Source organism: Cuculus canorus, chromosome 1, assembly GCF_017976375.1.
Source record: "Cuculus canorus isolate bCucCan1 chromosome 1, bCucCan1.pri, whole genome shotgun sequence".
NCBI classification, from domain to species: Eukaryota; Metazoa; Chordata; class Aves; order Cuculiformes; family Cuculidae; genus Cuculus; species Cuculus canorus.
In genome coordinates, this window is record NC_071401.1 from 71,866,397 (window position 1) to 71,883,073 (window position 16,677).

General features: G+C 42.5%; 2 protein-coding genes across 4 annotated transcripts in view; both read right to left on the reverse strand.

Moving 5' to 3' along the window:
* Window positions 1–953: 953 nt before the first annotated feature.
* Window positions 954–6,522, reverse strand: SLC25A6 (solute carrier family 25 member 6). Its single transcript, XM_054056708.1, has 4 exons — window positions 6,339–6,522; window positions 3,936–4,422; window positions 3,078–3,218; window positions 954–2,608 (listed from the first exon to the last, which is right to left on the reverse strand). Exons 1-4 carry the CDS (start codon window positions 6,447–6,449, stop codon window positions 2,451–2,453), a joined length of 897 nt encoding a protein of 298 aa, XP_053912683.1. The 5' UTR covers window positions 6,450–6,522; the 3' UTR covers window positions 954–2,450.
* Window positions 6,523–9,262: 2,740 nt separating this feature from the next.
* The window catches only part of ASMTL (acetylserotonin O-methyltransferase like), a 31,164-nt gene continuing 23,749 nt past the window's right edge, over window positions 9,263–16,677 (reverse strand). For 2 of the 3 annotated variants that reach the window (XM_054056707.1, XM_054056706.1), the window contains one exon: window positions 14,671–15,307. In XM_054056707.1, coding sequence (XP_053912682.1) covers window positions 15,090–15,307 — 218 coding nt within the window. In that variant the 3' untranslated portion in view covers window positions 14,671–15,089. Of the gene's footprint in view, window positions 10,713–14,670; window positions 15,308–16,677 lie in introns of those variants that run through there. The other variant, XM_009565971.2, reaches the window with a different exon arrangement.

Genomic DNA, 16,677 nt, shown 5'->3' on the forward strand with positions numbered 1-16,677 from the left:
TTGGAAAAAAAATCTGTATTAAGATTCAATAATTGGGTTTTAAATGTAAACATTCCCTTGCAGCGATGCATTTTATTTATCCACTTCAAAGTGTGCAAGCCCTGTTTTCAATGCCTTTTAAAAACAGTATAAGCTTTAGATGACAGTACCTCTTACAAGTTCCAGTTATTTTCCTGTTAAGACTACTTTTAAAGGTATTAATATTTTTAAAAAATAAATTTCAGTGTTTCAATAAGGCAGAAAACAAATCCTTTTTTTACAAGTCTCATTTATTGTTTGCCTCATGTTCCCACACTGCATAATCACACAGAGAATTGCTGCTGCACAACTAAGGGAAACCGTATACTAAAAAATGAACACCAAGCAGTACATGCTGAATGCACAGCATAGGCAAACTGCAGTTCCACATAAAAAAAAAAAACACCCAACAAAAAACCCCAAAATCAAAACCTAAACACCAACACTTGCATTTCTTGCTTTCCCTGCTTTTTTCTGGGTAAAACCTAGTTGTGGAAGAGAGGGGGGCTGCTCAACCAATTATCACATTTGGGTCTCCCTCACAAACCTAGGGTCCACCATACACCCACGGTGAGTCCATGGGTGGTATTCTATCACTAGCTCTACCATTCAAACCACCGATACAGAAATGAACCAAATAGAGACAAAAAATCTGCTGTGTCCCCCCAAATCAATATAATTACAACTGAAATAGCAGGTGGAGCAGCAAGCTCAACATCAAATGACCTGTCCGCACCATGAGCGAGCCACCATTACCAAACAAGATAAAACCACCTGCAGTAGGTACATAAAGTTTGCTATTAGTTGGGTACAAAGTAGTGGTGTAATGCACTCACATTCAGATACAGATGTTGAAATTAGTGCTTCTGCAACAGTGAAAGGAAAAAGGCAAATTATGTTTGAGAGGAAAGAAATAATCAGCCAAAGCCAAGTAGTTAATTTAAATACTTCATCTTGAACAGTAACCTCAGAAGGCACACAAAGAACTCAAGACAGCTCAGTCAGCCTTCAATGACTCATATGACAACAGTTTTTCCTTCTCAAGATACAGGGAGAGTTCTTAAAAACACGACTCGATGATTAACACCTTGTTTTCATTTACTGGTCCCCCGCCATGTCTTTGCAGGTTGTGAAGTACAAAAGAAAGATTATATACATATGAAGAACGGCACATAGGTATTACATTATTTTAAATGAGAAATCAAGCAATCTGGTTTTGGTCTTCGTACAATCTTCAGAACTAGACATCAATCAGTTAATATTGAAGGCTGACCTATTGTGATCTATATTTTACAGCTACACAGAAGCACACATATGCCTTCTCACACATCCCATCCCACCTCTTAGGATGACCCTTATTTCAGATTAAATTCACCTTCTACAGAGGTACTAATCACTGCTACAGATCAGGCCAAACAGTATATTGAATGGCACAATCAGCATTTCCAACAGCAGCAACAATAAAATATATAGCCTAGAAGTTGAAGGCATTTACTAGGTTCCTGGGTTTTTGCATGAATGCCATGTTGCTTTTCATATTAACTTAAAAAAATTAATAAATTATTTTAAGCTATTTTTACCAAGGGCTAGAGTATTACTTTTGACTGTCCATGGGACTTTGGGTTCTCCTAGCACTACAACAGAACACCCCCCATTTTAAATTATATGAAAAGTTGCAAATCAATTTCTAAGAATCATGCAAAAAGCCACTTGCATCAGCCCATCATACACTATCAGGCACAAAGAATAGGAGTGGTTTCTATTTAGTATAACCCATGCTTCCCCCCTCCCTCAAAGTTCTCACATTCAATTATTTTTTTAAAAAGACCAAGCTTATTCTGTTACAGAGCGCAGTGTAAGTATATCAGAGGAATCATCTGAAACAAGTTTGCAAACAAAAGAGGCTTTTCCAAAGCTTTTATGTAATAATTTCAACACATACAGAGTAAGTTAAGTTTATTGTTTTACAGCAGAAATGCCCCAATTTAAGAAGAAAATTGCTAGATGTTCAGGTGTGCAAAATGGTACATAGTGCTTCAGTACAAGTGGAAAATAAAATGATTTGTTAGCAAGAACTTTCAAATACAATTTATGGTCCTAAAAGACAGGACTTGAAACCGGGGACTGATCCACAGGCAAACAATTTTTTCTGCCTAAATTGGACCCAGTCACTTTGGACCCAGAACCAATGCCACTGATGCCTCATTGCTGAAAAAAAAAAAAAATCACCACACTGAACTGCCAGATTCAGTGTCTTCATGCATGTTACTGAGAAATGGATCAGTCCTCTATGTCAGTTTCTAGTCCCACCTATAAATGTCACTTGGCTCCGATAAATAAGACTCACAGGAATTTCTTGAAGGTCAATGGTCCATAATGGTAGTTATTCTACATGATCTGCTCAACTTGATTTCCAATTCTAGTTAGGCTGTTTAAATGATTTTCTTGAATTCATCGTACAGCACAAGCACAAAAGCACCCCCCATGCCTCTGAGAACATTAGACCATGCACCCTTGAAGAAGGCTTTTCCTCCCTCATCCCTCGCAATCTTCCGCCAGCAGTCAATTGTTCCAGAGTACATGATATCAGCTGTGGAAAAAGAGCAGAGAGTCATTTTTAAGTTCCGTAACTATATAGATGATGTTTTTAACAAGTCCTCAGTTTCAATTCTACATCTACTTTGTGATGTCCCAAAACAAATTTTAAGATTAACACAATACTTAGGCAACAGAAAAGCTTCTCATCTGCTTGCCTTGTAATTTGAGACTTAAGTCATAAAAATGTTAAGTTTGCTTTCTGGCAATTATACATCAACCTGATTGGCTTCATTTAGTTTGCCACTGCAAAAAGGCAGTCTGTTGAAAAGTTCTCAGCATGATTCCTGACAAACACCGTAAGTTATGAGCCCTGCTGGATTTCCTAACATTATGCAAATGTAATAACACTCAAATCACATTTGTGCAACAAGGAACTTTAAGTGCCGAGGGGTGACTGCTAGGAAAAAAGAACTTTGCCTTGTTAACGTTGCTTAAGAAACTGCACAAAAAAAACAGCCTACCTCCTTTGCGCCCTGACTGCATCATCATTCTACGCCTCACTGTATCAAAAGGATAGGAGACCACACCAGCCACAGCAGTCACTGTCTGGGCAATCATCCAGCTGATAACAATGTGAGTATTCCTGGGATCAGGGAGCATGCCTGCAATAAAAGAAGAAATAATTAGCTTTTTGTCTTGTACGTGGCTCCTCCAGTTCACTCAACGCATGACAGCTACTTTATTAGAAGAACTATTATGAAACACTGGAAAGCCATCTTTGAGGTTGCAACTAAACACTTCTTACAAATAAAATAAGTAAATTCAAAGGATTTTCTTCTCAGTTAAGCATCAGTATTCCTTTCCGACAGGCATATGAGATCTCCTACTCTTTTTAGAAATAAATGTAGCTACAGAAGTCGCTGCCTCTGTGAATGACATTGAACTATAAGCTAGTATCAATGACATCTATGCCCAAATGTCAAGCTTATCGAGTAAGTACTTTGTAGATGCACCGCTCAGTCTCATCCTGCTGAACACAGTTCAATTGGTCTAGAGTAATGTACTGCAAACAAAAAATAGCTTGTAATTGTGTATGGTTACCAACTAATACTTTACTATACTAATGGTTTAATGACATTAGGAAGAATTTCTTTCAGGGCAAGTACAAAACCAAGAATACTTGAAAGTAGCCTGCAGCCATCAATGCATGCCCAAGTTTTGCCTTGTGTCACTGATGTTGGCAACAATACCCCCACTTCCACCTCCATGCTCACCTAAACTCTAGTTGCTACAGACACACACAGAGTAATATCCCAGAACAGACATAGAGACAACGCAATTCTGAAAATACACTTATCAGATCCCCTCTAAAATTGTACCTTTTGCTGTATCATAGATCCCAAAGTAGGCAGCTCTATAGATGATGATGCCTTGGACAGATACATTGAACCCTTGGTACAAGCCACGCAAACCATCAGACTTGGTAATTTTGATTAGACAGTCTCCCAGACCAGTGAATTCTCTGTCTGCACCAGCTTTTCCGACATCAGCAGCCAAACGGGTTCTTGCAAAATCCAAGGGGTAGACAAAGCAGAGGGAAGTGGCTCCAGCTGCACCACCAGAAGCCAGGTTACCAGCAAAATACCTCCAGAATTGAGTGTGCTTGTCTACACCTCCCAAGAAGACCTGCTTATACTTATCCTTGAAGGCAAAGTTGAGAGCTTGAGTTGGGAAGTATCTGATGACATTTGCTAAGTTTCCTCGCCAGAAAGACAGCACTCCTTGTTCCTTTGGAATACGCACTACACAATCGATGATACCCTTGTACTGCTTATCAGCGGCAATTTGTTTACTCGCATGTTGCACCTGCAAACAAAAACATGTATTTTAACTGTATGTCTTAGAAGGCCTGCACTACAGCTGGGCTTAAGTCTGCTTGCACAGTTGGGGGGAGAAAAAAAAAAAAAAAAAAAGAGCTGTTAAGCCTGAATGCCTGATGGTGGCCACACACAAGAGATGAAGCCCCTGTTAACCATCATAAACTAGCTGTGATAGCAAACTTCCAAGCAGAACCTCCTGGGTCAGACTCAATCCTAAGACTTAGAATCTCAAATACTGTGTTTAGTTTTGGGACCCCCACATTGAGGTGCCGGAGCACCTTCAGAGAAGGGTAACGAAGCTGGCAGAGAGGTGGGAGCACAAGTCTTATGAGAAGTGGCTGAGGGAACAGGGGCTGTTTAGCCTCGAGCAAAGGAGGCTGAGGGGAGACCTTATTGCCCTTCACAAAAGAAAGGACGCTGTAGTGAAAAGGGTGTTGGTATCTCCTCCTAAGTAACAAGTGATAGGGACAAGAAAGAATAGCCTCAAGTTGTGCCAGGGGAGGTTTAGATTGTGTGTTAGGAAAAAAAGCCTCACTGGAAGGGTTATCAAGCATTGGAACAGGCTGCCCAGGAAAATGGTGGAGTCAGCATCCCTGGAGGTATTTAAAAGATGTGTAGATGTGGTGCTTAGGAACATAGATTAATGGTAGACTTGGCAGTGTTAGGTTCATGGTTGGACTAGATGATCTTTAGGGTCTTTTCCAACCCAAACAATTCCTTGAACTGTCATTTATTTGTATTTCATGAAGAGCAAAAAACTACAGCTTTAACTTAATTCCCAAGAATTAAAAGCTTAGGTTTTACACAGACACAAACCCAGAGAAACGCGTGTGAAGGAAAATCCTGTAGGTATGGGAGGTCGCATAGAATTGCCCCCAAAAGGCTTAGCACTGCTTCCCGTGATACAAAAAGCAGTTACTACTACAAAAAGTGGAATATTTTGTCTTAGCTAAGGTATTGTTAAGTATTGTCTTAGGAACTGTGTTTTTTGAAAGTTAAGCAGAAATTATGCCTTCCGATAGCATGTTTCTTTTAGACACACACTGTTCACTCTTTTGAATATAATGTCTTGTGTTCAGTATGATCTGTGCTGAACCGATGTGTCTCCTTCTGCAACCACCTCTGTTTGCAGTCTTTCCCTATCCCAAGCACAAGGTCAGATAGCGCTTGCTCCAAACTAGCAAGAGATTTGATTGTTCTCACGTTCACAAGAACGTTAAAATTAGTCCTTGGAAAATCATGGAATACGTATAAGATTTCAGGGAAAGTTTATCCATATGCACTTAAGTGGGAAATATATTCTGTCCCCAGCTCCTGTCTCGCCAACACAATTGATGGGGATCGCTCCCGTATGTTGCTCAGGTCTGATAAAGGACGCTTGCTTTCTAAAACTCACAAAATTGAGTCCTAAGAGCCCTCGACCGGCAGGAGGCGGGCCCGGCGCGGCCCCGGCCAAGGTCAGGGGAGTCACCTTGTGGCCGCCCCGCGCGCAGGGGTCAAGCGCGGAGCCAATGGGCTGCGCGCACGCGTCGTCACGTGGAGGTCACCAAAATGGCGGCGTCCTCCCCCCCCCCGCAACTCGGCACCAGAAGGCCCGGGCGGGCGGAAGTGACACCGCTCCCCCTCTCCCTCCACTTCCGCTCCTGCCGCCGCGCCCCGCATAGCGGAACCGGCTTGTCCGCCGCCACCGCGGGCGTCCGCCGCCCACGTGACCTCCCTGCCAACCGCCGCCGCTTCGCGCTGCCTCCTTTGTTCCGCGGGGGCAGCGCACGCCCTCCTTTGTCCTTCCCTTCCCTCCTCTCCCTTCCCTCCCTGTGTCTTTCCTCCACCCGGCCCGGCCCTCAACGGGGGAAGGCGCCGGGGCCGCCCCCGCTCCCCGCTGGGCTCCGCCGCGCCGCTGACCTGAAGCAAGAGCTTGACCCGTTCGATGGGCGCCACCGCTGTCTTGCTGATGGCGGCGGCGATGCCGCCCGCTAGGAAGTCCTTGAGGAAGGAGATGGCCTGGTCCGCCATGTTCACGCCGCGCCGGAGCCGCCGGGAAAGAAAACGCCGCCGCGGTTGGGGCCGAAAAGGGGGGGACCGCCCCCGCGCATGAGCTAAAATGCCGGGCGCCGCCGGCCACGCCCCCCGAGCCCCATTGGCCGCGCCGGGTGGGCGGGGCCTCGCGGCGCCGTGCGGGCCGGGTCGCCTCGGGGCGGCGGGTGCGCGCGCGCCTGGGTCTCCCGCCCTGCGGGTTCCCGCCCCTTGCGGCGCCCGAGTGGCGCAGCGCCGCGTCGCCGCGGGCACCCTGCGCGCCGCCCGCCCCCGCCCGCCAAGGGCGGCTGGCCTCGCCCCCGCCGCGGCACGGCCGAAAACGCCGGCTGAGGAACTCCCTGAGGCACGTTTTGGGGTTGTAGATAGCAAAGACCCTTTAGTCAGGGCTGGGCAACACGAGGCAGCGATCTCCATCAGTGCTGTGCAGCGAGACAAGAGCTGGGACGGAACGGATTTCTCACGTCCATATGGATAAGTTTTCCCAGAAATTTTATGCGCTCTCTTACTTTCCAAGGACTAATTTAATATGACTATGAAACTTTACAACAGAAGCTGGCTCCAGCTCTCTGCTTGACCTTGGCTTTGAGATAGGAAGGAAACTCCAAACAGAGGTGGTTACAGCAGAAGATGCATCTGTTCAGCACAGATCGTACTTACCACAAAGATGTTTGTGAGAAACTGGTCATGAGCCGGCAATGTGTGCTTGCAGCCTGGAAGGCCAACTGTATCCTGGGCTGCATCAAAAGAAGTGTGGGCAGCAGTGCCAGGGAGGGGTTTCTACCCTTCTATTCCTCTCTTGTGAGACTTCATCTTGAGTATCGTGTTCAGTTCTGGAATCCTCAGTGTAAAGAGATGGAGCTGTTGGAACGGGTCCAGAGGAGGGCTACAAGGATGATCAGAGGGCTGGAGCATAGTCCTTCCGTACAAGGACAGGCTGAGAGAGTGAGGCTTGTTCAGCCTGGAGAAGAGAAGGCTCAGAGGATATCTTATAGCGACCTTCCAGTACCTGAAGGGGCTACAAGAAAGCTGGGGAGGGACTGTTCACAAAGGCTTGTGGTGATAGGACTAGGGGCAATAGGTATAGACTGGAGAGGAGCAGATGTAGGCTTGACATAAGGAAGAATTTCTTCACTATGAGAGTGGTGAAGCACTGGAACAGGTTGCCCAGGGAAGTTGTGGATGCCCCATCCCTGGAGGTGTTCAAGGGCAGGTTGGATGGGGCCTTAGGCAGCCTGGTCTAGTGGGGTTGGAACTAGATGATATTTAAGGTCCCTTCCAACCCAAACTATTCTATGATGTTATCATCTTCAAAGAACGAATAATGTCTGGAAGAACACCGTTCTAAGGAATAGATGCTTTCAGAGGGACATCGTGTCTAATTTTCAAAGAACACAATTACTTAGACAAAACTTTACCTTAGCTAAATCAAAATATTCCACTCTTTGTTATAGTAACTACTACTTGTATCAGAGCGGGGCAGCAGAAGGGGCACCACAGCACGGCGAGGCTGGGCTGGCCTGGTTTCAACCAGGTCACAGCATGGTGTGCAGATCCTTGTTGCCCGCATTTTTTTTTTTTTCCCCAAGAATTGCTTTTTTAAGCATTTCCTGTGGTTGCTTTGTGCCGAGCATGTGGGAAATAGTAGGGCTTAACATGTGTGCCCCACATGGCCAAGCACGAAGCACATGGTGAAGCCGGGGAGCGGAGTTTGAGATGTGGGTTCATGAGCCCGTCCAGACAGTGAGTGGGGCGACTGAGTGGGCTTGGGAGGCTCATGAGGGGGTAACTGGGAAGTCAGCATAGGGTGTAGGCCCTGGTCAGTGGCAGCAGCAGCCATTAGGTGGAGGAGAGTGGATTTGGGGAGCTGTCTGGGCAACACTGGGTTTTTCTCCATGCTTACCACCCTCATGGTAATGCTGATCGAAGGCATCACCTTGTATCCAGGTTCTGTTCCTGCCTGTTTCTCCTCACCTTTGCGGTGCCAAGCTTCACATCACCAGGCTTTCCTGTCAGTCACTGAACTGACCCAAGGCAATGGAAAGCCAAAGAACTTCAAATCATAGAGTGGTTTGGTTTGGAAGGGACCTTAAAGATCATTCAGTTCCAACCCCCCTGTCATGGGCAGGGACACATCCCACTAGACCAGGCTGCTCAAGACCCCATCCAACCTGGCCTTGAACGTTTCCAGGGATGGAGCATCCACAACTTCCCCTGGCAGCCTGTTCCACTGCCTCACCACCAACTTAACTACAGTATCTTAAGAAGAACGGTGGGGAATTGTGGGACCAGCTTCTTGTTTGGGTGCTCAAAGTCAGGTGCTATCAAAAGCACTTCTGCAGGTTGCAGGTACTTGTGTCAGGGCCTCTGCCCCTATAGACAGGCATGGTCTTCCTCAGTACTTCTTCATAATTCTAATGTATGCTGGAAGTGAAATTCTACACCTAGTGCCTAAACTTCTGCCAGAAATTATACCTGTTCTAAAAGTCAGTCTTGAAATTGTTCTAGCTGGAGGGCATTAGTTCACACGCACCTTTTGTTTTCACTTTCGCTTCTAATGGATGTTTCCAACAAAAGTAAATAAAGCCAAACAGGTTTTTTTACACAGATGACTGGTCAAACACAAATTTTTAGTAACTGAGTTGTCTGAAACCACTGTTTACACATGTATGTACTCATCAGGATTTCAAAATGACAGCATCTCTCAGAGGAGCATCGTGAGAACAGCATGTGCCAGGCATAGCCTTTGTCTCTGCTGTTGTACGATACACCGTGTATGATACATCACTGTACTTTTTTTTTTTTTTTGCACGTCAAAAGACAGAAAGTAAACTGTGTGCTGTTTTGTATTCTAAATCATAACAGATAATAGTGAAGTGACTCCTGTGCCCACACAGGATTGGGCACATACAGCATGACAGGACCATATTTTGTGTGTGATTAATGAAAGGCTCTAGTGCGTATTCAAGCAGACACACACCGCTTAGTGTGGTATACTTTTTAAAAAAGCTCATAGCTGATTGTTAATACTCTTATAGCACAACACAGTATGTGGAAGGCTCGGATATTTTTCCTTATAATGTATTCTATTGATTTAAAAGGAACTTCATACTCTTGGACTTTGAATCGTTGTTAGTTTGAAAAATGGAAATAAAACATACATGACTTTTGTGACATGAAACTGTTCAGTCAATAGTTGGCCTGTCCCATTCACCTTGGGAGCTCAGGTGCATCTGGCTGGGGGAAATCCTTTTCTCTTTAGCACCATTCTTTTCCTTCTGTTTCTGCACTTTTTCCCCTTTTTCTGTTCTTCATCTAATCGCATACTCTGCTATCCACTTCCGTAACAGCTCACAGATTAAGTAGGGCTAAGAAGAAGGAAGATGTTCTGGAACTAAATGTGGTACTCTCACATTTCATTTCCAGTTACAATCACGGATGAAACATGCTTTCATAAGGCTTTCTTTTTCCAGAAGCCTCACGGAAGGAAGAGTCTGTTTTGACTCTTGAGAAGTTGCTGTTCCAGTTTTTCTGTTCCAATCTTGACAATGGCATTGCAGTAGCAGTTTCCAGACTTCATTAGACAATGTTTCTTTATTCACAGTAGCGTGTGTAACATAAAATGATTTTAAAACAGATGATGATGGAGTACTGAAATAATATGTGCTTTAAACTCCTGAAAGACAGGTAAGACAATGTCCACTAGTCTGAAAACTTGACTATTCTAATTGTATCAAGTATGAAGGAATCATGATTTCTCAGCATCATGAATATGGCTGCAGAGTTGCTGACACTATTTGAAGACTCGTTTCTGAAAGTACTGCAGATGTTGTACAGCCACAGTATCACTGTTATTTTACTCAAGTTCAAAACAAATGCAATCAATCTCCCCCCCTTTTTAAAAGTAACTTCAGAAAGCTGACATTTCTTGTTTATGATATTGATGGGAAACTGAAAATGTATTTACATAATCACAACATATCAAAAATGACTAGAATCATCCAGATTTTACTACGATATCCGGGTTTTTTTAGGTCTTAACACAGAGAATGACATCTAACAAATTCCCTGTCAATCTGATTTTGACATTAGTTAATCCATGTTGTTCCAGCAAGCCTCGGTATTCAGAACCACTTCTTTCCTTTCCCTCTGTCTGCACAAGCATGTTCAAAGACTGCAGTAGAGCTGTGCTTCTCTTCTTCTTCTCATCATCCAGTACCATTTCAGCCAGCAAAATACCGCAGCCTAATTTAAAAACAAATGCATGCAACAGTACTAATCACAAGTGATTTTATTTATCATTTATGGATTTGCAGTGTTTTTAAATGATTAATCCACTATTAAATGTATAATCCATTCCTCTCACCAACCCCCAAAAATTCCCTTGCACACTATGGAGGGATCAAACTCTCCAAATCAAGTCACATCTCTATTTTCAGGGGTAGAGGGGATGATTTCTGTAGACTTGGCATGAGGGTTGTAGAAAACAGTAGGACAGAAAGAGGAGTGATATCTCTTTGGGATGTATTGCTGCTTCACATTCACACTGAAATGATGCCAAGCAGACAAAATGGTTGATGGTGAGCATTATAGACGCAAAGAAGTCGTTACTGTTTTCCATTATTTCTATAGGAAGTGAGGTCTTTGTGATTACCTAAGGATGTAGCAGAACTATTTACACATAGTCCTCAGTTTTCAGACTCATGAGGGGAAAGGGGACACAAGCGTGGGCTACTAACAAAACAAGCATTGTTTTACTCATTGGCTTTTGGCCTTGCTTATGTGGTGATTTCTGTTGGCACAGTGTGGGTAGGAGGCCACCGACTCAGATCACAATAGCAGCATTTTATAGTGATTTTAGTACTACTAAGTGCTGCATAACATTCACATCTTTCTGACCCTTAAGACGGTTTCTTCAAAGCCATTCCTACTCATACACCTCAGACATTTAACATTTAATAAAAAGTAAATTAAAAATAACACTGCAGTTTCTTAGAGAAGAGATCTGTGGATAAAGTTGCTGGCTGGGACCATAGTATAACTATATCAGGAGTCATGGAAGTCCTTCTGACAGCTTATTAATAATTTCCCTGCTTCTTCCCTGTATCATCAGCTATCGTACTAAATGCAAGTAGAAGCCACTTGTCCTGTGATGAACCAAGGACACAGGTTAGCTTCACAAAGAAAAAGGATTAGCCAAGCATGTCTGAGGTGAGTCTCAACCTACATTATCTCTCCAGTGGGATTCTTCTGCCCTAATTCAGCCCTCCACAGATTAGATAGTTGTATTTGAGATAGCACTATTATATATATTCTCTATCTACTTTTAAATGTATAATCAGTTTTATTAGGAAAACCAGGACATTTCCATTCACAGATGGGTGAGATGAATCGTTCTCTGAAAATCCTGTTTTTTTCTGCTAATTGGAGAGCTCAAGGTGATAAGATGATTTGAATGCCTAGTATTTAGGTATTTAAAGTTAAGGTGATGAAGCCCATTTGTTATGATCTAGTGGTTTCTATTCCCTCCCCCTCTCTGTATGATTCTCCTTTGCCTTCAGGAGAGGGGCCTGGGAATTGCTGTTCCTGGTTACAAAGTAAACGTTCCTAGGAAGAGAAATGCAGCACTATAATTTCTAAGTCACCATTATGGTACAGCTTTAGAAGACTGTGTCTAAACTTCATACCCTTTGAAAGGAAGACGCAAATAGAAGAGTCATTATAATTTGCCACAGAAAATTATTTGGGACATCTGGATAACATCAGAGTAATCTGGAAAGATATACCCAGAAAGCACAACCAGTGCGGGAGAAACACCTTCAAAAATTAAGCACGGTAAATTAAGGAGAAAAGAGAAAAAAAAAAAAAATCCTCTCTACATTTAATGATTACTAATGTAATTAAAATTTCTTCATGAGAGAGACTGAAATAGAGCTAACTTTCAACCCTTTACAGAATCATACTTTGATGGAGAAATTTTGGTCACTGTTTTATAGGAGATAATAATTAATGATCACAACAATCTTTTCAGAATGAGAAAGTAATTTTATCCAGATTATCATTGTATAGCAAGGATCTAACATCCAGCCAAAAGGCAAGCAGGTGGAAGTAAAGTGCCAGCCTCCCAGAATCTCTTTTTTTAAACAAAACACACATTAAATACTTTGACTCTCCAGGAGTAAGCTAACACATCCAAAACTGAACTGAGAGCTCATATAAAGGAGCTTAGCCACTGAATAGCTTTCTGAGCTGCAAGGATCAGATGACATACTGCCCTTCACCTCTGTCCCATTACTTTTCCAAGTACTGGTTAATATGTGTAACAAGTCAAAAACTGATATAAAAGATGATTGAGCTAGGACAGCTAATCAAGTTGTGTCTCTTCACACAGCATTCAGTAAGCAAGTGCTGAAGTTCTTGTTTCTAATATTCATCTGTCATTCTCTTAAACCCCTGTGATTCTCCACCTCAAAAAAAATTGTCTTCTGTGCATCACGTTTCATCCAAACTGTTCTTAGGGCTTAATGTGGGTAAAAGACAGTATCCTCAAGAAGGCATAGCTGAATGCCACTTCCTGAGGAGCAACACAAAAACTACAGGATTTATTGAATTTTAAAACTTATTCTTCTCATTCTTCATTTCTTGATTGAATAGGTCCAAATTTTCCTGAGTTATGCCTGTTGCTTAAGAAGTCTTTTCAGTCTAACACCATTAAATCCACTCCTAACAGTCAGCAAAAGATACCAGCTTTCTCTAGAGCAACTAAAAAAAAAAAAAGCTTAATTTGGACACTAATGAGAGCAGATGAGTTTATAGCTTCTCAGGTGACTGAGATACATCAAATGTTTATAACAGAGCAGCTGAGGCTAAAATGAACACAGGAGATCTCTAGTCCAACCTCTTGCTTGAAGCTGGGCAGCTCTACAGGCAGCTCAGCTTATTCAGAGTGTTCTTCTCAGATCTTGAAGCCTTTAAGGGTAGAGATTCCACAAACTCTCTGGGGAACATGTTCCAATGCATAATTATTCTGAGAATACAAAGCTGTGGTGCATTACCACAGACGCCATGCCCAGGGGACTAATGCTTAATGTGTCTAGTGTTGTGCTTTAATTACAGAGTATGCTGAGGTTATGTGGTAGCCAAGCACATTCTATTCAAATTTTACAGTCAGATACATAGCACTTAGAGGCACAGTTTTTAAATCTAAGGCAGTTAGAGCTGTGCCAACCTTAGGATTGAAATCTTTGACTCAAACAGCTTGACTCAAGCAGCTTGAAGAACAGCATTATGAACTTTATGAATAACTGAGATGAGAAACATCCTATTGCTGGAATAAGTCTCTCAAAATACAAACCTGCTAAAAGCAATGGCAAGCTTCACGTCAGTATGGAAAATAAACCAATTTTAAATTTGTTCAGTTGTTGACTATTTTGCTTTAATATCTGTACAGATGAAATCAGTCAGATTTCCATTCATAAACTTTCTGCTAAGAATTAAAAATAGAACAATTTGGTAGAAGTCTGACTTTTCCCTGATTTTGTGCAGCTGAAGTGCTCTATAGTAAGCAAGTGTTGCAGAATAAATTCAATCACTGTGGCAGTATTGCTGTTCAAGCACTGTGGCACTCAGTGCTCAAAGAGCAAAGTAACTTCTAAGTAACATAAGACAGTCTACCAGGCAGATGCAACTCTTGACCTTGCTCAACAGCTCTCTGTAATTTGCCAGGGTTGGTGATTCAGCATAGGCACAACCTCTTTCATGCTGCCTTATCTGGATTATTGCAAGAAACTCACAACTGACAGAGAAGGAGGCTAGTTTGAAAGTGCAATTTTAATCTCCATGAAGGCTTCCACTACAAAGTACGCTTCACATAGAAAAATATAAATATTAATGAAGTATCAGGAAAAAATAAACATTAGGAGAGGTGACATGAATGACAAATTACTTGAAGAGATGGGATACTTCTCCAGTTAAAGATTTGAACATAAAGAATACACACTGTGGCCGAAGGATAGAGGCTGGTGAAGTTTTTCTGACATTCTAGCTGCTGTAGAAACAGGATTGTGCTTTGTCCTGTTTTCACTTTTGCCTGTAGGAAAAACGCTTAAAAATGGTACCCTTGAAACATTTTTGTGTAAAATGCCAAAGAAAAGTGAAAAAGAGGATTAGCACCCCCAAATTCATACAGATAGCATAGTATTCATTTTTATTTTTTTTTTCATTTCTGATAAAAATGAACAGCAACCACTGACAACACTGCAGAGGGAGCATTCTCATTAAGGTCCAGGAAAATTAAAGTACTAATGTGGCTTATAAAAGTTTGTAGTTGTCATGTGCTATGCTATGTCATCTAAGCTTAACACAGTCTGCAAGACTGCAAGAACTGGACGTGAAGGTATTCAATAAAAGGAGTTTTGGCTTGCCCCAGACACTTCTTAAATGCATAGAACTCATTCCTGAAGAAGCTGCAGCCTGATGTTTTTTCAAGGCTTGTAACAACTATGCTTCAGATAAAGAGTGGAAATAATCCTAAACTGACAAACTGACAAAGTACTGGTTGATGATGGGTGTATTGTACAAGTGTTGTTAAAAACTCAGCATCCTAGTTTGCTTCTAGGCACACTAGAATGACAAATTCTTCTTGATGCACAAAACAGCATCTAATAAGTTTCCTGTGATCTTAATTTGTACATTTGTGAATCCATATTTCTCCAGTAACTGTTTATATTCTGAGCCACTTCTCTGCTTTCCTTCAGTCATACTGAGGGACTGTAGTACAGCTCTAGGAGGATGCGTCTTCTGTTCATCAAGCACAATTTCTGCCACTAGCAAGGCACTTCCTGCATTTCCAAAACAAAAGTGGTTTAGTAAAATACTTTTAGCTTCAAGTTTTTAGCGTTTTGCTCAGAGACAGTTATGGACATCCCTCAGACTAGTGTTTTAATGGTCTTCAGTGGAAATCAGTAACAAACCCTTACTCTTAGTAATTTCTTCCTAGGTGCTACCATTAACTGCTAAAAAGAAGGGGGAGTTCAGAGCACTGTCTCCACTTCAGTGAAGTTCCATCACCTCTTGACCATGTCAAGTTTAAACTCAGTCTTGATTCCATTTGAACTAAGCAACTCTTGTAAGCATGTGCCATATTTCATGTCTTTGCATAGGAAGATTAAGATAGTCACCCGTAATTTTCTTTCAGAGTTTATAAACAAGACTGTGCTTTATGGCTTAAATCAAATTTTGAATGCTCAGCTACGAAATAAACTTAATACCTACAATTAATGCTGTTGGATTAAGAATTGGTTGTTCTTAGCAGTCAGGCTTTTCTGCTTTTTGTCGTCTTCTTTGATCTTTAACCATCTAGATATGAGTCAGTCTGCCCTGGCAGCCAAAAGGATCAACCAGGTCCTGGGGTGCATCAAGTGCAGCATAGACAGCTGAGCAAAGGAGGTGGCATACCACCCTACACTGCACTGGTGCAGCCCCACCTTAAGTACTATGTGCAGTTTTGGGCATCTCAATGTAAGGAGGACATCAGATTATTGGAGTGTGTGCGCCTAGAGGGGGGCAACCAAGATGGAGAAAGGCCTCGAAGGCAAGACTTTTGAGTGGCTGAGGTTGCTTGGTTTGTTCACACTGGAGAAGAGAAGGTTAATGGGTGACATCATCGCTGTCTACAGCTTCCTCAAGGGAGGCAGCAGAGGAGAAGGTGCTGATCTCCTCTCTCTGGTGACCAGTGACATTATAGCAAGAAATTGAAGCTGTGCCAGGTGAAGTTCAGACTAGACATCAGGAAAAGGTTTTCACTGAGAGGTCGATCACTGGAAGAGGCCACCCAGGGATGTGGTCACAGCACCAAACCTGAGCTGAAGGAGTGTCTGGACCATAGTTTTAGTCATATGGTTTAGTTTTGTGTAGACCTGCAATGAGCAGAGAGTTGGCCTTGATGATCCTTATGGGTCCTTTCCTATTTGAGATACTATGATTGTAGCATTGAAATGGAAGAGAAAGGAGAAAAGGCTACATATTTCTCACACAATCTGTGCATAAAGTAGTGCTGAGCTCCAGTTTACCATATTCTGGATACTAGAGATAGCAAAATGATAGCAAAGCAAACCACTACTTCTTGATTAACCTAAAAACTTCAGTTAGACTACTTGTATGTATAGAAATAAGCACATGCTTAGTTGTTTGCTGATACTGGGCTTAGTAA

What these genes read in the sequence shown, in the direction of transcription:
- SLC25A6 (XM_054056708.1), bottom strand. Translation starts at nt 6,449, where the DNA reads ATGGCGGACCAGGCCATCTCCTTCCTCAAGGACTTCCTAGCGGGCGGC. An exon ending in GGGTCAAGCTCTTGCTTCAG is followed by an intron (nt 4,423 to 6,338) that starts GTCAGCGGCGCG and finishes TTTTGTTTGCAG; the next exon opens with GTGCAACATGCGAGTAAACA. An exon ending in GATCTATGATACAGCAAAAG is followed by an intron (nt 3,219 to 3,935) that starts GTACAATTTTAG and finishes CTTTTATTGCAG; the next exon opens with GCATGCTCCCTGATCCCAGG.